Source organism: Zea mays, chromosome 7 (genome assembly GCF_902167145.1).
Source record: "Zea mays cultivar B73 chromosome 7, Zm-B73-REFERENCE-NAM-5.0, whole genome shotgun sequence".
NCBI classification, from domain to species: domain Eukaryota; kingdom Viridiplantae; phylum Streptophyta; class Magnoliopsida; order Poales; family Poaceae; genus Zea; species Zea mays.
The window spans coordinates 141,167,430-141,189,221 of NC_050102.1; the positions used below are offsets into that span (position 1 = coordinate 141,167,430).

Consider the following 21,792-nt stretch of genomic DNA (forward strand, 5'->3'; position numbering starts at 1 on the left):
TCTACGGCCTCAAGCCGGCGCCGTGGGCCTGGTACAGCCGCTTCACCACCTATTTGGCCTCCATCGGCTTCGTCGAGGCCAAGTCGGACACATCTCTCTTCATCTACCAGCGGGGCGAGGACATCGACTACCTCCTCTACGTCGACGACGTTGTGCTCATGGCATTCACCGCCGACCTCGCCGCCAATCCGGACCTGGTCTGTCGGCTAAACCGCTCACTCTACGGCCTCAAGCAGGCGTCGTGGGCCTGGTACAGCCGCTTCACCACCTATTTGGCCTCCATCGACTTCGTCGAGGCCAAGTCGGACACATCTCTCTTCATCTACCGGCGGGGCGAGGACATCGACTACCTCCTCTACGTCGACGACATTGTGCTCACGGCATTCACCGCCGACCTCCTACAGCGCACGATCATCGCCCTCCAGCGAGAGTTTGAGATGACGTCCCCCCGGTCGCCGACGCAACGTCTTACCGGAGCTTAACAGGCGCACTCCAGTACCTCACCTTCTATCGGCCCGACATCGCCTACGTGGTTCAGCAGGTGTGCCTCCATATGCACACACCACGAGAGCCCCACCTCACCGCTCTCAAGCGGATTATGCGCTACCTCCGGGGCTCACTCGACTACGGCCTCCTCCGACCATCCTCGACGTCAGATCTTGTGGTCTACACCGACGCTGAATGGGCCGACTGCCCCGACACGCGTCGGTCCACCTCCGGCTATGTCGTGTTCCTAGGCGCCAACCTCGTCTCTTGGGTCGCCAAGCGGCAGCCTGTCGTCTCTCGCTCCAGCGTCGAGGCTGAGTACCGCGTTGTGGCCAACGGCGTGGCAGAGGCTTCCTGGATGCGCCAGCACCTCCACGAGCTCTACAGCCCCCTCCAGCGCGCCACCCTAGTCTACTGCGACAACGTCAGCGCTGTCTACTTCTCCACTAATCTTGTGCAGCATCAGCGCACGAAGCATGTGGAGATCGACCTGCACTTCGTCCGGGAGCGTGTCGCAGCAGGCGACGTTCGGGTCCTCAGCATCCCCACAACGCTGCAGTTCGCCGACATCTTCATCAAGGGGCTACCGTCCAATGTATTCCTAGACTTCCGGTCTAATCTCAACATATGTACAGGATAGAGTTGTGACTGCAGGGGGAGTTGTGACTGCAGGATAGACTTCCGGTCTAATCTCAACATATGTACAGGATATGTTAAGTACCTATTAGGGTTTCGGTACTTCCCATGTGTATTTACTGTTTTGCCCCCATTGTAATGGGCTCAGCCCATCTAACTCAGGCTATATATCCATCTCCCAACCCCTTGTTAGGGTTAGGGTTTCCTATTCTAACTGCAACTACATAAGCATAAGCATTCATGGACATATCATTTCATGTAGAGCTCCCAGAAGAAGTGGATATTCAAGATGAAGTGGTAGCTGAAGGGGAGTCTACTCCAGTGCCTGCTCATCAAGAGGATAGAGCTATCTAAATGATGGTTGGGTAGAGGGATATAGCACCTCTTCTCTGCAACAAAGGCAAGCCCCAGTGCATTTGCCCCTTGTGTTTTAAATGCTTTATCACCTTATATGATACATTAGGTGATAGGAGTTGTGTGATAAACAATCGATGCATTACCATTCCTTGTAATTTGATTACTATTCCTTGATCCATGTTTTATAAAAAGAACGATTACTGCTTAGTCATGCTTAGAAACTCAAAAATCGTTTGTTTTTCAAAAGAATGATGTGTAACATTGGTTGTGGGATTTTCCTCTGAAAAATCATAGCAAACTTATGATGGTGAGTCCATCAGGGCCTAGATGGGCTCATCGTTCGAAAAGAGTACCCCTATCGGGTACCAAAAATGGGGAAATGGTTTGAATAAATCGAGACCAGACGCTAAGCAGACAAGGTCGACCGTCTGTGTCGATTAAGGACCGTACCGTTTACTGGCCTAATGTGGTTGAGACTTTGCAACTAGCAATATACCCTGGTGTAGGGCAGGGTAAGCTTGAACCCGGCTATTCCATACGTGAAGAGACAATCACACACTGGGAGTGAAGAGATGGCGGGAGTAGCATATACCCTCCTGGCATAGTAGCACGCCTGGTAGGGTAATGTGCTCTCGGGTGGCGCGGACCTGTTCATGTAGTGGAGGACTCCGTGGGAACGGTTGACATATGAAAGGGTTAAGTGCTACATATGTCGTGTTGTTAGAGATCTCCAACTGGATATAATCGGTTTGAATCGTCGTTGCTCCTCGGTTATGGAGACTCATCCCGATGACCATCATCGTAGTTAGCAAGTGAAATATGAGTATGGATAAAATGCAGCTAATACAGGCCAAGTGCTTGAACTAGATTAGGCAAATCTATGTTCAGGTAAATACCTGATTTGTGAATTAAAACTTGGCTTAGGGATCAACTGGTAGTAAGTTTCTCTGCCAAAAAGGGTCTTCGGTAATTGATAAGCTTTACCTTGAGTCTCAAATCCAGCATACTCTTGAAAGTCTTTTTCTTTAGTCGGGTAAGTCTTGCTGAGTAATTGCCTACTTAGGGTTTTATTCCCTATGTTGTTGCAAGAAGGGTTATTGCTATCTTTAGCTCTTGATAGTTGCTTCGTGTGGAGGCCTTAAAGATTTTAATGCTTAGGTGTATTTCTTATGGAAAGGCTTCACATTTTCCATTGTGTAATAAGTTATGCACTTTAAGTACTGTCAGGACTTGTAATAATTACAACTCTTTCTATGATGTAAAACTTGAGATTTGGAATTGTAGAATGTGTTTTGTAAAGTCTTTCGCTCTATCTCCAATGTATGTGTGTATCAAAGGTGATTACTGTAATGTACCTGTTTTGTGGGAGATCTCTGGGATAATGAGTTCAAGTTGTTGAACTCGATAGCCTTGTTAAGTTATCATGTACACGTGTACAGCCATCTGAGGCTGTTAAGGCAAGGATTGGTGCACGTGGGCCTGATAACTTGGGAGTGCTGTCACAAAGAACCTCTATGTTAAGTGTGCTTGGCCTAGAGCAATTTTGGAACGGATGACCGACCGGGAAGTTTTCCCCGATGCGCATGAGTGAGGACAAAGTGCGCATAAAAGACTCATGTTGGTTTGTGGCAATGGTCTATAATCCTAGAGGGCTACCACAAGTAATGTCGGTCCAGGAGTGGACGAGGTGTTACAAATGATATCATAGCCAACCCTCGCGGACGTGTGTGATAAGGGTTCAGGCATATGGCGCATGTGGCCCGGAGTGGGCACATGGCATAGCATATGACGACACTAGACACACATACATGACCAAGAGAGGGGGTTCCTAGCTTGGGGTTGACCGACGACGACTTCGGTCTTCTAAGAGGGGAGGATTGTGATATCCTGGCCCAGGTGGATTATATGATATGCTGGTCCAAGGCTAAATAGAATTAATAGAGTACTCATATTAACAAGATGCATCTTCTTTTTCAGAAGTCTGTCTTAAAAGAACCTCTAGGTTAAACGTGTTTGGCCTAGAGCAATTTCGGTATGGGTGATCTTTTCCCGGTGCGCATGAGTAAGGACAAAATGGGCATAAAAAACTCGTGTTGGTCTGTGGGGATGGTCTAGTATCCTAGAGGGCTACAAGGAGTAAGTAATGTCGGTCCAGGACTAGACAGGGTGTTACAAATGGTATTAGAGCCACCCCTCGCTGGCGTGTGTGGTAAGGGTTCGGGCATATGGCGCATGTGGGCCCGGAGTGGGCACATGGCATAGCATATTGACGACACTAGACACACAGACGTGGCCAAGATGGGAGGTTCCTGGCTTGGAGTTGACCGACGACGACTTCGGTCTTCTAAGGGGGGAGGATTGTGATATCCTGACCCAGGTGGATTATGTGATATGTTGGTCCAAGGCTAAATAGAACTAGTAGAGTACTCATACTAATAAAATGCATCTTTTTTCAGAAGTTTGTCTTAAAACAACCTCTAGGTTAAGCGTGCTTGACCTAGAGCAATTTCGGGATGGTGACCTTTTCCCGGTGCGCATGAGTGGGGACAAAGTGCGCATAAAAGAATCGTGTTGGTCTGTAATGATTGGGGATGCTCTATGATCCTAAAGGGCTACCAGGAGTAAGTATTGTCGGTCCAGGTGTAGACAGAGTGTTACACCAACTAATCATGATTAGACAATGACTAATTGGACGACAAGATTTTCGGTCAACCATTCAACCAAATCAAGTAGCAGAGCCTCATTGAGGTCAAGGAACGATTAGTTCCCAGATTAATTGTGATTAGTTGGATGAGTTGATAACACTGACCAGCAAACAATATCAACTACCTAAAGGAATTCTTTGTGAATATTTAGTTTCCTCCATAATCTTTCCTCTGAGAAGCTAGTTGAGGAGATTTAGGGATGAAAATATGTAACAGCACCTAATATATACTCACATAACTAATGCAATCATATCTCGGATCAACCAGACAAGAGCTATCTTAAGGATAGATGCTATATTGAAGCAAAACCAAGGAAGGTATGACCGCTCCTGCTATGGGCTAAACCGATGGCCTAAGCACTAGTTGAGAAGGCCTCCAAATTCTCAACACAATAGGGATCTTCAGTTTTCCTGAGAAGTCATTTGGGGAAGCATACTCATGAAAAATTCTAATATGAAATTGAAACTCTAAAGTAAACAGAATATAATCTATAGAACCCGATTCTGACCGGCTGCAAAACAATTGGTGATCTGGTGGAAGTCTTAACTTTTATAAAGTTCATTTCTGTAGAGTTTGTTTAAAAGAATAAACTCTAATAGTCTGATTACAAAGTTGTCAAATACAACATATAATATTATTTTTCAGTTGGCATGAGAACTATTAACATTCTTCTTGCTAAAGTTTATGCACGTATTTTTTTAAATAACACAACTAGGAATAGTAGAGCACATATTTTTAAAATATTAAGTAACAGGCGTATGAGCCACTGAAGCTACAACATAACGAAAAATTTGTAGCTCTGAATGTGACTGAATATATGCAGAAAGAGGTTCGCCAGTACGAGAAATTATATTAACAAGCAACTCAGTGTAATCAACAAGAGTCATTCTTTCCTTCGGAAGCTTCTGGTCATTCCATTTAAACCTTTCTTCCATCTCAAGGCAAATGAAAAACTCAGTATACGCTCATTAATAATGTCAAACCCATATTTCTTATTACTGTAATTTATCTTCGAGGAACAGCCCCCACAGATCTTTCCCTGATCAGCCAGTAGTAAAACCGCAGATTGGATAAGTTTTCCATTCTCAATGTAGTTCTAGAGCTCTTCAAGTTGATTATTTATTTTTTCAGTAAGAAGTCTAACTGTATCCATAAATATTTTCTGTAAAACAACAAGTAACACAAATCTAAGTGTCATGTAGAATTTGTATGCAAACAATTAGTGTTGAATAACTTTAAATGTATCACTTCATTTTCTCCTATCAAAGTAATTATGGCTTAGGAACATTTTCAAAGCCAAGGAAAAAACAGTTACTAGCAACAGTTTTTGTATATTTTATTGAAAAATCCTTGTTTTTGCTATAACAACATGCACTAACACATGAAGACAGAAGATTAACAGCGCCAAACTTTACTTTCTCTAACAAGTGGAGATAAATGATGTTCAGTCCTTAGTATCACTAATCCATTATAACGTCTGTCTCATATCTATAGCATGACTACAATTACATTTTATGTCATGTGACATAAAAAGATCTTCGTACATAAAAGAGAACTGAAACAAACCATTTCAGGTAAACACAGCAAATGAATAAGCTTGTAGACATAATAATTCAAATTACGCTCAAAGAAAGATTGTCATCCAGATACTTATGCATGCAAGTATTTTTTAACTGCAACATAGAGCGGAAGTAGGTTCTCAATGACAGTATTGTCAACTGTGTTTACATCGACTGATGCACTATGACGTAAAAGCAACTTGATCATGTCACAAAAAATTTGTCAGCAGTTTTATGGAATTGGGAAGTACTCATACAGGTTTATGCAGTTAGGATTGGCGTGCATTCCACAGAGCTCAGGTGGCTTGCCCTTCAATACAACTTTTACACATCGTAGAGCATTATTATTGACCATGAAGGTTAAGATTTCTGAGGTGATACTAAAACTTCATACCATGTCCTTGCCTGAACAGTCCTTGAATAATCGGAGTAAGCACCGGATACTATCTTTTTAAAGGATGAGAATCAATTTTACATATATGTCAATAAATGCATCATTCACCCGCTAGATGGATGCATAACAGTTGAAAAAGTCGAAAGACATCAGTTATCCAACTATAATAAACCACATCAAGGTAAAATCTATGAAAGTGCATATATGACAATAACAATAGCAGTAATAATAAGTACATGTAATCCAACATGAAACAAAAGAAGAGACAAAATATAAAAGGGTTTAAAGCCTATAATGGTTGAGGCATGTGATCAACATGTTGCTAATCAAGGTTCATATATAACAATATTCAGTAGACTTAAGTTAATTTAGAATATTACATGATTAAATGAAATGATTAATATAATAGAACAAATCATCAATCAAATTCTGTTAACAAAGGTAACAGATACTTGGGGAACAGGATCTGTGATTATTATGTCATTTGCCCTATACTTAGCGATAGAAACAAAATCTAACATAAACTAAAAGAGAATGCCAAGAGTCAGCGCTACAGGTAGAAAATTGAAAGAGAAGTGTAATATCACACAGATGGATAGTTATCATACCTTCTTGACCTTTTTTTTGTAATTCTCAACTTCAAAAAAGAGAAAGTGGGTTGTGGACACTCAAATCTTACCGAAATTGATTTATCTTTACCATTCATATTATCTTTTTTGCAGGAAGCTACCTCCTTCCAGATAATGTAATGAGGAACCTTAAATTTTAATTTTATTCTTTCGTTTTTTCTAAAAAAAGTTTAATCTGGAATTACGATTCAAACACTTACTGCAAAGGCACGCGACAGTCAAACATTGATCCAGGAGACCCTGAGATAAATTGTGTCGTTATATGCTTACAATCATGGGCGGACCCAGTGGTCAAGGACATGGGAGTTCACAAGTACCCCAAATAATCTTTTTGCAACAAAATCGAATTTAGTAAGCATAATACATGTATACCTTTTAATTAGAACAGATCCGAATACAGATACACAAACAAATAAAGTTGGGGTTTGGAAGCGTGGTCTCGCGCAGCACGAAGGGAAGAGAGGGGGTGCGCACACCTGATGGGTGTTCGTAGCCAGCGAAGGGCACGACGAAGACCAGGCGAAGGGGTCGACGAGGCTAACAAGACCGGGGCACCTGGCGTAGGGTGGCGGAGGCGATCGTCAATTGCGCCACGAGCAAGGAAGGGTGACAGCACGAACGGCGAAGTGAGAGCGGAGGAATGTCACCATCTATCGCTATTTTAGGGCATGTCTGGAGTATGCCACATTTTGACATTCGAATTCTAATCTTAGTTAGAAAAGTTATATAAAATGTGACATTAGAGATAATAGTTAATGGCTAAAATTAAATATTTTTAGTAAATTAATTGATAGTTAATTATTTATTATTTAGCTAAGGTTGTGTTTAGTTTTTAAAAATTAATTTTAATATCTCTATTTTATTCTATTTTAGTCTCTAAATTATCAAATACGGAAACTAAAACAGTATTTTAGTTTCTGTATTTAGCAATTTAGGGACCAAAATATAATAAAATTGCGAGACTAAAATTTAATCCATATAAACCAAATACCCCCTAATGTCACTAGCAACTCGCGAGCCTCGATCGAGCCAAGCCTCCTTTTTAGCTTGTTGGTGAGGCGAGCCAAACCTCCTTTTTAGCTTGTTGGTGAGGCGAGCCGAGCCGAGATGACTAGTTCGGGCTCATGAGCTACATTAATTGTGATGAATTAATTAATCTACAAAATTATAATGGATTATCTGTTAATTTCTTAGTATTTAATAATGGATATATGACAATTCAAATTTTAGATTACTATAATATTAAATAATAATTCTATATTTCATATTTAAATATTAATAATTAGTATATATATACATAATTATATTTGCGAAAGCGTTTCTCACGAGCCGAGCCAGCTCGCGAGCCAACTTCGAGCTGAGCCAAGCCTCATCCTTGAGCTCGTACAATGAGTGTACCGAGCCGAGCTTGATCACCCACCGAGCCGAGCCCCTCCTCGGTGGTGTCCGAGAGCACCTCCAATCGATGGTGTGTTCATGCTAACTCATTGTTTTGTTACAGATCTGGCCTCATGTATAATCGGTCGGTCCCTGCCTACAGTGCGTCGAGTAGGAGTGGACATTCGGGTTACCAAAAACTTGGGTCGAATAATTCGGGTTTTTCAAATTTCGGTTTTTAAAAACCTCTACCCAAAGTCCCAAAGTGTACCTGAAATGAGCGGTACTCGAAAAAATCGAGTCAAGTAATTCGAGTTCGGATAATCCCGATTTACTCGGTTAGAGTTCATCCTAGTTTATTGTAAGCATACATTTTCTCTCATCATAGATAAGTTCTACCATAGCATAGTTTTTTTTACTTGTGCGAAATTCTTAATCTTGTTTTGTGTGTGCCATGGATTTTAGGATTTAGGAAACGGAACATGTTGGCAGAAACGAAGGCAATACCGTAAGCATATAACGACTCAATTTATCTCATGGTCTCCTAGATCAATGTTTGACTGTCGCATGTCTTTGCAGTAAGTGTTTAAATCGTAATTCCAGATTAAACCTTTTTTAGAAAAAAAACGAAAGGATAGAATTAAAATTTAAGGTTCCTCGTTACATTATCTGGAAAGAGGTAGCTTCCTGCAAAGAAGATAATATTAATGGTAAAGATGAATCAATTCCGGTAAGATTTGAGTGTCCACAACTCACTTTCCCTTTTTTGAAGTTGAGAATTACAAAAAAAAGGTCAAGCAGGTATGATAACTATCCATCTATGTGATATTACACTCCTCTTTCAATTTTCTTCCTATAGCGCTGACTCTTGGCATTCTCTATCAGTTTATGCTAGATTTTGTTTCTATCGCCAAGTACAGGGCAAATGACATAATCATCCCAGACCCTGTTCCACAGGTATCTGTTACCTTCGTTAATAGAATTTGATTGATGATTTGTTCTATTATATTAATCATTTCATTTAATCATATAATATTCTAAGGTATCTTAAGTCTACTGAATATTGTCATATATGAACCTTGATTAGCAACATGTTGATCACATGCCTCAACCATTATCGCTTTAGACCCTTTTATATTCTGTCTCTTCTCTTGTTTTATGTTGGATTACATGTACTTATCATTACTGCTATTGTTATTGTCATATACACACCTCAAAAAAATTTACCTTGATATGTTTTCTTATAGTTGGATAACTGATGTCTTTCACCTTTTTCAACTGTTATGCATCTATCTAGCGGGTGAATGGTGTATTTATTGACATATATGGAAAATTGGTTCCCATCCTTCAAAATGATAGTGTCTGGTGCTTCCTCCGATTATTGAAGGACTGTTCAAACAAGGGAATGACATGGACTTTTAGCATCACCTCAGAAACCTTAACCTTCATGGTCAATAGTAATTCTCTTCGATGTGTAAAAGTTGTATTAGAGGGCAAGACACCTAAGCTCTGTGGAATGCACGCTAATCCCAACTGCATAAACTCATATGGATACTTCCCAATCCATAAAGCTGCTGACAAATTCTTTTGTGACATGATCAAGTTGCTTTTACGTCATGGTGCACCATTCGATTTACACACAGTTGGCAATGATGTCATTGAGAACCTACTTCCGCTCCATGTTATAGTTTTGAATACTTGCATGCATAAGTATCTAGAGGACAATCTTTCTATCAGCGTAATTTAAATTATTATGTCTACAAGCTTATCCATCTGCTGTGTTTACCTGAAATGGTTCGTTTCGCTTCTCTTCTATGTACGAAGCTCTTCTTATGTCACATGACATAAAATGTAATTTTAGTCATGCCATAGATATAAGACAGGTGTTATATTGAATTAGTGATACTAAAGGCTGAGCATCATTTATCTCCACTTGTTAGATAAAGTAAAGTTTACCGTTGTTAATCTTCTGTATTCATGTGTTAGTGCATGTTGTTATAGCAAAAAACTATGATTCTTCAATAAAATATACAAAAATTGTTATTAGTAACTGTTTTTTCCCTTGCCTTGGAGAATGTTTCTAAGCCATCATTACTTTGATAGGAGAAGATGAAGTAATACATTTAAAGTTATTCAACACTACTTGCTTGCATACAAATTCTACATAACACTTAGATTTGTGTTACTTGTTGTTTTACAGAAGATCTTCATGGATACAATTAGACTTCTTGCTGAAAAAACAAATAATCTACTTGAAGAGCTCTGGAACTACATTGAGAATGTAAAACTTATCCAGTCTGCGGTTTTACTACTGGCTGCTTAGGGGAAGATCTGTGGGGGTTGTTCCTCGAAGATAAATGGCAGTAATAAGAAAGATGAGTTTGACATTATCAATGAGCGTATACTGAGGTTTTCATTTGTCTTGAGATGGGAGAAAGGTTCAAATGGAATGACCAGAAGCTTCTAAAGGAAAGGATTGTTCTTGTTGATTGCACTGGGTTGCTTGTTAATATAATTTCTCGTACTGGCGAACCTCTTTCTGCATATATTCAGTCACTTTCAGAGGTACGGATTTTTCATTATGTTGTAGCTTCAGTGCCTCATACGCCTGTTGCTTAATATTTTAAAAATATGTTCTCTACTATTGTTAGTTGTGTTATTTTAAAAAAATACGTGCACAAACTTTAGCAAGAAGAATGTTAATAGTTCTCATGCCAACTGAAAAATAATAGTATATGTTGTATAATTGTATTTGACAACTTTGTAATCAGACTATCAGAGTTTATTCTTTTAAACAAACTCTACAGAAATGAACTTTATAAAAGCTAAGACTTCCACCAGATCACCAATTGTTTTGCAACCGGTCATAATCTGGTTCCATAGATTATATTCTGTTTACTTTAGAGTTTCAACTTCACATTAGAATTTTTCATATGAGTATGCTTCACCAAATGGCTTCTCAGGAAAACTGAAGAGTCCTATTGTGTTGAGAATCTGGAGCCCTTCTCAACTAGTGCTTAGGCCATCGGTTTAGTCCATAGCAGGAGCGGTCATACCTTCCTTGGTTTTGCTCCAATATAGCATCCATCCTTAAGATAGCTCTTGTCTGGTTGATCCGGGATATGATTGCATTAGTTATGTGAGTATATTTAGGGGTTGTTACATATTTTCATCTCTGAATCTCCACAACTAGCTTCGCTTGGATGCTGGTGAGTTGTCACTACTCCTGCTTTTTGGTGGATAAGAAGAACGATTAAATATATTAGTTGCGATTATTCTCGTATTTTTAACAAGAGTGATATGTGTTGAATTAATCGTATCGTTTAGTATTTGTCAGTTCTCAGCGTGAAGGATAGGTTTAGTATTTTTATCGCCTAGCCAACGGTTTTTCAGGGTTATGACGCTTTTACTTATTAAAATAGAGTCGATGCCCTGCTATGATATCCATGATGCTTTATGATTTTTGATTGATGAAATATCATAGATGGGTCATTTAGATTAATAATCTTGAATAAATATTTATTCTTGTCCTAAATATTGGGAAGCAAGTGATGTCATTAGGTCTATTCTCGTAAAATTTGAAAACTTCTAAGCAGCCCTCGTTCATTAATGTTTTAAGTCATTAGGGCTTAAGGTTATGGTCTTATAAAAGTCTATAGTCCTTAATAATACTCTACCTACGAGACTATAGAATAGTGTAATGTTCATGTAATTGGCGTATTATGCACATTAATCCAGATATGGATTTACAAAAATAACCACGATGCCTCCATCTTTGTTCTAAATTTAGATGTAAAAAACTAATAAGTCTAAGTTTATTAGTCTTAAGGTGTTGAGCTTTAGCTTAGGGGGTACAACGTGCGTATAGTTTATTGTTGCTATGATGTTGTAGCTAGATTTAGACAAACTGGAAGAACGCAATTGATGTACTTAAATGATATCTTGACATCTAGTATTTGCTTTTAAGTATATTATGTGCCTTGTCGCTAAGTGTTTAATTTGTTATCGTGTAGCAATAATTAGGCGTGTGTTATTCTTGTTTATATTCATTCATGTGCATTATGCATTTCATTTAGGTACGTTAATTAATCACGATATGCGGAGGACCAGAACCAAGTCGACCACAAGATGTTGTAAAGCATGAGCCACTCGCGAGGTGATGCTGATGGACGAACCTGAAGATGGACAGACGGAGCACATTTTATATAAATATTGAATTTGGATATATTCTAGATCTTCTTTCTTGACTATATATTTATTTTTCTTTTTAAAGTTTAAGAAAGTCAAAATCAAAAAACCTAACTTTTTCTATTATATATTGATGTGTATCTATCTATAATATTTTTGAATATTATGGAATTAGAGAAATGACATTCCGACGCTTTCTCATTTCATTAAGTATCGGAACAAAAGATGATCGCCAAGTGGACGTCATCTAACAAACACTAATGTAGTGTTTATTTCAGGCAAGCCCGATGCATGCAACCCCTTCCTTGTATTTTTAAATGATTTTTACACACTTTAAGTCTAGCGAAATGTGCATTAAGTTTATAGGAGTTGCTTGGAAACCCTTTGATGCATTGGCTACCTTAAATATCATGCACCCTTCGGGCGCCCCACACTTATTAGAATATGATGAACATAAGTACTGCAATTTCGAGCTAAGAGTAACTTCAGGAGAAATTTGCACTGCAAACAAAATGAGCAGGGTCAGAAACAGGGTGAAGAAACCTCATCAGGGCCTCCCACTGCCTCCAGGCGGCAGCCTGCAACTTTGTAATTACCTCGCAAGCAACTATGCTATCACAATCACATAAGGTGCGCATGGTTTAAAAGGCGGCTAGGCGGAACTAGGCGCCCAGCCACCGCCTGACCGCCTAGGCGACTTAGGCGGGCGCCTAGGCGACGCCTTAGTAGCTGTTACAAACAGCTGTTACAAAATAACAAGCAACCAAACCAGTGAAAGCAGGGGAAGATGAACATCATTTTTGGGTGTTGACACCTGAGAGAAAGCAGGGGAGGAGGAAGCAGGGGAGGACCTACCAGTGAGGGGCGCCAGGGAAGGGGAGCAGCCGGCCAGCCGCGCGCCCAGCGAGCAGCAGCCGCGAGCAGGCGAGCAGCAGCCGCGAGCGGCGAGCAGCTTTGGCGTGTCGCGAGCAGGGCGCGCGCAGGGAGGAGCAGCCGCGTGCAGGGCGCGCGCAGGGAGGAAGAGTCGCGCGCACAGGAAGAAAGGGGAGAGAATAGCCGCGCGCACAGGAACAGCCGCCAGCCGCACGCAAAGGAGAACGCGCGCCAATTTACAGGCGGGCACCAAAATCCAGCGCCAAAAAAACCCTAGGTTAGGCGTCGCCCAGGGGGAGAAAGGCGTCGCCCAGACGCCTACCACGCCTAGGCGGACGCCTACCGCGCCTAGGCGGACGCCATACTCGATCTTCCCTGGGCGGCGCGGACGCCTAGCAACAATTGACGCCTGGACGCCTAGGCGTCGCCTAGGCGACGCCTAGGCGACGCCTTTTAAACAATGAAGGTGCGGCCATTGATTCTGTCCTGAACATCAAAACCACCATCGCCATCGCTTCGCTGCACATATCACAGTAAGCAAAATGGAGCACCATGGTCCAATTGTGACCTTTAAATGCATATTAGTATGAGACAATCGAAATATGTATTGAGGTGACTGTAAATGCACATTAGTATCAACAGCTTGCATGTTGTACAAAGGATACTTGAAACTGCATGGATTACCGCGAGCTTGTAGAAACATAGATGATCCATGCATGTCGTCATACTTCTTGATGATTGTATTCTTGGTGCTGAGATGAAGAGACGACTTTTTTGAAAGAGCCATATCCATGAACTTAGCAAAAGGCCTAATAAATGTGACCTGTAAATGCATATTAGTGTGAGACAATCGAAATATGTATTGAGGTGACCTGTAAATGCACATTAGTACCAACAGCTTGCATGTTGTACAAAGGATACTTGAAACTGCATGGATTACCGCGAGCTTGTAGAAACATAGATGATCCATGCCTGTCGTCATACTTCTTGATGATTGTATTCTTGGTGCTGAGATGAAGAGACGACTTTTTTGAAAGAGCCATATCCATGGAGGACTTAGCAAAAGGCCTAATAAACTAAATAGAGATAGGAAGTTAGAATACCAGTCAAGAGAAGATAGCAATCAGCAACAAGTCCTATTGATGTTCTACTGTACCTCATCGCTATTGTACATTGATAAGGTTACACCAGGTCCTTTAAAATCATAAACATGCAGCTCCATAGGGTCGGCTCCATCAAACACTGATTTTTCAGTAGCAACAAAGAACATATTAGAAAATTACCACAGCAGAACTGTAATGGTAGCCACTGTAATGCTAAATTACCCTCGTATACAAGCAAAAAAAATCTCAATCTTATGGATCGACAGAGCAAAAAAAGGATCTCAATCTCATAAACATACAGCCTCACTGGAGCTGGTACTTTCTGTGTAAAAGTTCACTTGTTGTGAAGAGCTCCAAGATTCTTCTATTGAAAGAGTTGCCACAAAATTGCATCAGAGCAAGAAATCATTCACTAAAACAGTAAAAAGTTCTTCACCTCTTATATTGATATCAAGCTGAATATCCTTATTCTCTAGCGTGATCTTGCTCAACTCTTCTGTTTCTTCTTCACTTTGCCCTATGGTACCTGTCCGTTCAGTGTTCAGGCACAGAAGTGCATCATCTTCTAAAAAAATTAAAGTATACTTCTTATCTTATGATATTTTGCCTAGCAAAATTCATGAAAACTCAAGCAAACAGGTTTTCCTTGCGAAAGATTTAATTATCTTTTAATAGTGAGTCTAGTCTCTACAGAACAAGAAATATGGCTCCTAACTGCGTGCAGATTGCCATGTAAAATTATTTAGAAAAAAGGATGGAAGTATAGAACTATGAGATACCTGTCAGGCTTTGATCTGAATAGCTAGATGCAGGCACCACCAGTGTGTGCATGTGTTGGCACAGTAAAACTTTCAGATCTATCTGATTGCTTATGAAGCACTTGTAACTCTACCGAAAAGAACAGAAAAAAGGTAAAGATAATTTGTGAAGGGGGGGGGACCAAAACAAACAACCCTAGAACATACACACAGACAGGAATCTAAGCAAGATGTGGAGACATGAATGGTACTATGGTAGCATACCCCGAAGCTCCATCTCTAAGTTCTTGAGATACAAGTTTGTGTTTTGGAACTTCTCATCTACCTCTTGCGTATTCTTTTCAGATTTCTCATTCAACTCCATCTCTCTTTCAGTGGGTGTTCACGCTGATCCTCCTTCAACTTCTCCTTGGGCGAGAGTTTGTCGCCGATCAGTGTGAACTTCCAGTAGTATGCTTGGAATACGAAAACTGAACCAGTTTTTGGTACAACTGCAGGTTCCAAAGTAGAAGTTGCTTAGAAAGTCTACAGTTAGTGTAACAAAATAACGGGAAGCCTTTGACAATAAAATGTCAGATCATGCGCCTTAAAGGTGTTTCAGTCAGAACAAAGGCTATGGATCACAAGCAATTATTTCAAAACTCAACCTGTATCCTATGCAGGTAGAGCTATAGAATAATGGTCTAACAACATTTACAGTGTATGGAATCTAAAATCATGGCTGCGTGAACCTCTGACCATAAAATCTCAGATCATGCGCTGTAAATGTGTCTCAGTCAGAATAAAGCCTATGGATCACAAGCAATTATTTCACAACTCAACTTGTATCCTATGGAGATGGATCTATAGAAGAATAGTCTAACAGGCTAACAGCATTTACACTTTTACAGTACATGGAATCTAGCAATAGAATAAGGTTTATTAATCACTTGAAGAGCAGTAGCTAACAAAAAGCAACCAAATGTGCCCACTGAAACAACAAAAGTCACAGAAAATATAAAACATAAGAACTTGATTAAAAGAGCAAGATGCAACAAAAACCTGATTCCCACGAACTCCTTTATTCAGATTCTGAAGATTCCGCTTGTGAAAATCTTTTATTTTCTTCACAGTTTGCCAGAGTTGTCCTTCTCTGCTACTCGGAACAGTGGCAAAAGTGCTGTAACACCAAAGACAAATCTGCATTCATGGGAACACATGATCAGTGAACTATAAACACACCAAGAAGCTTCATCAGCTGTTATCAGGTCTATTAGCAACACAACCTTACGCCATAAGTGACTGGAGAACCACTGAAGTATGCACTCATGATTCCTCCAAAGGCTGAGGATTCCCAACATAGTGACTGGAGTGGAGAGATCTATATGTACTCTGTGATTCACCTCGAGCTCTCTGAACCACCATATAATCAACCACCTGAATCAACTGTGTACGGAAATAGCAACAGTACATCATTGCAATTAAATGCATATATCATATACAGAAAGAAAGGGATGATAGGAAGGCTATTCAGTATTTTGGTGAAACCTGATAAAATCATAGAGGGGCTTGACTAACCATGGCAAGGCTGAGAACCCAGATATAATTGCAGTCTAAAAAACACAAACCAAATTAATCTCTGTACCAAGACATGTTACACATTTTTTTACACAACAAGAGTTCTAAGGGAATGCACTTGATGTACTCATAGTCTCATACTAGTTAGGTGCCCGTGCGTTGCAACGGTATACAAAAAAATTAACAAAATATTAGTGCAAAACGATTATATAAAAACGAACATTATTATCGACCTTAATATCTCATAATTTTTTTTGGCAACAACCAATACAGAACTAAACTGATACAAATTAAATTATACTATAATACCAAAATGATATAACATACATAACACAATATTGTAAACATCACAACATTGTCTCATGTAATGATAGGATGTACAACAAGAACTTAAAAAATTGAACACTAATAACACCTGACATAATAATATAAAACTGATATTCGAACACTCAACAAACCAACATGTTAAGACTATATATTACATAGCATGACAATAGTTTGTTAACATCAGACTTTATAAACAACTATTAGGGCGCTGCCACAAAAGCAAACGCAGTGCAGTAAACACATTTGACACATCTAGGAAGGACCAAATTATAGACGTTTTGGGTGGAAACCGTTGCTTAAATACAGGCAGAATGCAACAGTCAATTCGATCCACATATACATGTACGTAATTTGTTTCCTTCCATCATGTACAAAAGGCATTTCATCTCCCTAGCTCTCGAGATTAAGCGCCATCTTCGATGGATCTAAAACACAAAAGACTTATAAGCAGCACCAAAACGAATAGAGAAAGTGCACTGTAAGTTTAGCGCTTAAAAAATACTTTGTAAAAAACAAATAAAATACCATGAAGCCGTCTCAGGGGCAAGCGACCTCTTAATTATTATGTTGAACTGACATGAAGAACATAGTCAAAAATGAGAACGAGAATTGAAGTAATGGAGAGGTTTGACTACTGGAAAATATTGCAAGTGCTATATTTATTTCTTGACCAGCTTCAGAATGGAGCATGCCGCTGTATTATAGCCAAGTTACTTGCAGAAAAAAATACAGAAGTTGACCTCAGCATGCCGTTGTATTATAGCCAAATTACCTGATGTAAAAAATATAGAAGTTGACCTCTTTTCCTAATAGCAGATTATGAGAATTCAATTTTGAACTCTTTGGCGCTATATTTTTAGGGAAATAGGAGGCATTGCCACCTACTGAATGTATATTTAAAAAGAGTTGTGTGTAGCCAAAAAGGAAAGGAAAAAAACCCAAGAATACGCAAAAACCTTTATCCATCACGCTGCAGCAAAAAATTAGTATTCCACTTCTCAATAGATGATCAAGAGCATCTTTATTTCTTGGAGGACCATCGTGGATTCTGAAATTTGACATATCTGTCCAGAATTTCTGTTGACCACTCCAATTCGTATCCTAATACCATGTTCGACAAGTTGAAATGATTTTTCCAGCAGATACAATGGCCCTCGCAATATCCTTCAAAAATGTCGGGCATAATATATACACACAACCTTGATTGTTCACTTTCAAGCAAGCTCCTGCAGTTGTAGGTTCCAGGTTGCTTGTTTCCTTTTTCTTGTAGATTTGCTCTCAGTTAAAGTTGTTGAACTATCAACTCTTGAACCTCTTACTCTGACCATATAGCTTATTTCCCAGAATGTTGGCTGATCTAGTGTAACCGCGTTATTTGCATAAAAGAATATCTAGAGAAGAGAAAATGTCTGAATAAAAAATATTGAATCTTTGAAATTCAAGTTATAGATAAAAAAAATCAAGATTAAATATAGCGATTGGTCAACAAACAGAGAACTAAACACAAGCATGCCATTATGCTTTTACTCGTTATTAAAAAGATAAATGTTCTCCATCCAGTATTGCTTAGCTCTTGCTAGAAAACAATGGGATAAGCTTTGGAGTTCATCACCTAAATTAAACATTGCACATGGAAAATAAAAGAAAGCCATGATCCCTCCCCTGCAACTGCAAGCAGTGACACGAAGACTACCAGAAAGAATACATGATCACATTGTCAGCCCATAAATTATGTTGTTAACAAACAAAGCAAACATGTAAAAAAATATAAGTTGCCAAAGTGATGTTAAGCACTCCATACTTGACCGGCTTTTGGAAGTTTCCTCCTAAACCTTGTCAATCACCTAAAGAAGGAAATGAACCATTCAAATAAGACAACATACTGGATGACAGAATAATGATAAGTTAAATTAGTGTACAGAAAGAATACACAAAGATTTAATCAACATATGCTTACAGAAAAAGCACCAAGCAAATAGGAGTTTCTTTGAAAATCACTAAAAGATACAACTTACAAGGAAAATCAAGGTATTTATCATAAAACATAGTAAAATAAAGGGATGTTGTAAATTAGCTTTTATGTCAGCTTTTTATTATATTCCTATTATTTTACAATATAGAGCGTAGAAAAATAATTAGTGCAGTATTTTTTTCTTATATTCATATTCAGTACAAGTATAATTTACTAGTATAATTTACTACATCATAGCAAAATTCAGCTACTCAAAAGAGTAAACATTTACCTTGTTTGTTATTCAGAGCTCATACCCCATCATCACTGGAGGGCACAGTGGGGATTCGGGAATGAATAGCAAAAGAAAATGATGGCACACAATAAGACCTCATACCTGTAAAGACTGAAGGTCGTTTCCCGGGAGAAGCCAAGGAAGGAGTGGGTGACGGGGGGAGGTGCAACCCGTGCTTTAGGGAGAGGCGAGATCTAGATCGAGAAGCGACAAAGGGGGAGGGGCCCTTGATGACATTGTCACCTACCTGCAGGTCTCAGGGAGGCAGGGATTGCGCTCATCGAGCGCGGACATCTGGATCTGGAGCCCCTTCTCGTAGCAGGCGATGGACTCGTCCATATGGCCAAGCATGGCGTGCGTGTCGTCGAGCTCGGCAGCTTGCCGCTGCTGGTCGTCGACCTCGGTAGCAGGGGGCAGGCACCTTTGGCGGTGTGACGACGGCGACAACGCGCTAGAGGACGGGGATGGCGTCGGCGTGGCGGCTGAGGTCGCGGTGGATGGGGGGAGCGGGTGGGCGCGATGGGGGCCACTGTGGGCATCTTGTGCGGCCAGTCGGGTAAGCGGGCGTGGGGAGGCGGCTGTCACGGCGGGTGCGGGGGGAGGAAGGTGACGGGCTGCGGCCCTGGGCCGGCATGGCGAGATATCTGCGGCGGGTGCGAGTGTGTGTGTGTGGTGGTGGTGTGGGGGGGTGGGGGGAGGGAGGAAGGTGACGGGCCACGGTCGATGGTCTCAGGGGCACTACGGCGGGTCACGGTGAAGCACATGTGGACGCCCACAAATAGTTTCATATAGAGTAGTATGCGTATACACTAACAAACCAAAAGCACACATGAGATTGAAAGCTACAGGTTTAGCTATTACTTTGTGATAGTCAGGAAGCTGCAGAGTTACAGCATCCGCCAGCTCTAGAAGAATGAAAATGAAGAAGACCGAGTGCAAGTAGCAAAGGGATAAATCCACAGTGTTCTGACGAAATAAATGAGAGGATTCCATGCACTGGGATTCTGGAAAAATAAAAACTGTTTGTCATCCTAAGGCCAAACGAATCACAAACCTTTCTTGCTGAATATGGATCTAGCGGGCCACCACGACGGAACACTGACGTCCATCGGTCCCCTGGCTTCTTCTTTGGAGCTGATGGCTAGGCGGTCGCGGTCGGGCTCATCTTGGTGTCCCTGGCCTCTGCCTCGAGCGCGCGGATGGGGATGTCGAGCATCTAGCGCTGACCAAACATCATGCCACATCAAACATGCGCCAGGGCAGAAGAGGAAAAAAGGAGGTGTGATGCGATTCCAGCGATGGTCAAATTCGTACGCAAGCGCACTGTGCGCGGCACCCACCGGCCACCAAGGCGTCGGGGGTGGAGAGCTGATCCCCAGAGTGGGTGAAGGCCGAGGAGCACGACCCGGACGTGTCGACGACGGGCGACACTAACATAAGGCGCAGCGGCAGGAGGCCAGTGAGGGCGCGACGGTGGGGTTGTCGACGGGGCTCGCCCGGATCGGGGAGGCGACCGTGGGTGAGGCCATGTTGGTGGACGCAGGCGAGACTGAGGGCGGGCATAGTCAAGCGGGGAGGACGACCTGGACGTGTTGACGACGGGTAGCGATGACACGAGGCGCTGTGGCGGGAAGGTCAGCGAGGGCGCGATGGTGGGGATGTCGGCGGGGCTCGCCCGGATCGGGGAGGCAATCGACCATGGGTGAGGCCATGCTGGCGCAGGGCAAGACTGGAGTCAGGCACAGTCGATTGGAATCGAAGGCGACAGGGACGGAGGGACCTCGCTGGGAGGGCAGGAGGGCGTGTATGGAGTTATTTGTGATTGTAATACTCTCGTGATGCGGCTTCGCTACCTTGGTACCCCGCAGTGAGACCTCGCCCAATTATCATTCTCGTAACAATCCACTCGCCAGTTTGGTAAGGTTTTGGTTTAGGCCGTTTTTAAGTCTGTGGTATGCTTAATCTTTATGTTGTGTGACTCTTCTACTCTTCAGTCCTCTTCGTCCGTCTCAGATCCTCGCAGCACCGCCATTCGCCATTGTCGTCGCTCCCGGCTGAGAACCATGTCGTGGCCCCTGGCTTCATGGCGTACTTTGCGTGGCGTCCACCTCCCTGGAGTTCCAGCACTGCATCTGCCTCGTGCCCCGTATGTCGGGATCCCTCGGCGAGGCGCGGGCGGCTCTCGCTGTGGCCGCGCAGGACACCGACGACGCGGCGGCGGCGGCGCTCGGCCTGGTCACAGCCGCCCTAGAGATGTCGTCATGGGCCAAGGCGGCGCTGGAGCTCCGGGCGCGCGCGCTCCTCGTGCTCAGGCGCTACCGCAACGTCTTCGTCCATGGCTGGAGATCGACGAGACTCGTCGTCATTGCGACCGGCCAAACTCGTCAACACTCAATGTCTGGTTGACGAGAATACTGAGTCGAGGCTCAGAGTGGAGACAGACTGGGCGAAAAGGGAAGGGCAAATTAGTCAGTCGTATGAAGTTTGAAAGCTACGCGCGCTGTTAGTAGCCCATTAGATGAAAACGAACCCAATCCGACGAGTGGTGCACGACGGCAATACCAATCTGGCGATGACGAGCTGCGGGATACCAAAGA

General features: G+C 41.8%; 1 protein-coding gene across 43 annotated transcripts in view; it reads right to left on the reverse strand.

Annotated features, from left to right (window-relative positions):
• LOC103632998 (plasma membrane ATPase 2) overlaps nt 1-20,024 on the reverse strand; it is a 31,844-nt gene extending 11,820 nt beyond the window's left edge. For 7 of the 43 annotated variants that reach the window (XR_004851528.1, XR_004851527.1, XR_004851525.1 and 4 more), the window contains exons 1-7: nt 16,331-19,994; nt 16,107-16,244; nt 15,330-15,556; nt 15,087-15,195; nt 14,744-14,872; nt 14,361-14,446; nt 14,145-14,280 (exon numbers count right to left, since the gene is read on the reverse strand). Coding sequence is in view for 18 of the 43 variants with exons in the window: in XM_020540983.2 (XP_020396572.1) it covers nt 14,145-14,280; nt 14,361-14,446; nt 14,744-14,872; nt 15,087-15,138 (403 nt within the window). In the remaining 25 variants the exon portion in view is untranslated. Of the gene's footprint in view, nt 1-13,888; nt 14,028-14,144; nt 14,281-14,360; nt 14,447-14,529; nt 14,672-14,743; nt 14,873-15,086; nt 15,196-15,329; nt 15,557-16,106; nt 16,245-16,330 lie in introns of all 43 variants that reach the window. The other 36 variants (XR_004851531.1, XR_002263453.2, XR_002263452.2 and 33 more) reach the window with 27 other exon arrangements.
• Nucleotides 20,025-21,792: the final 1,768 nt, after the last annotated feature.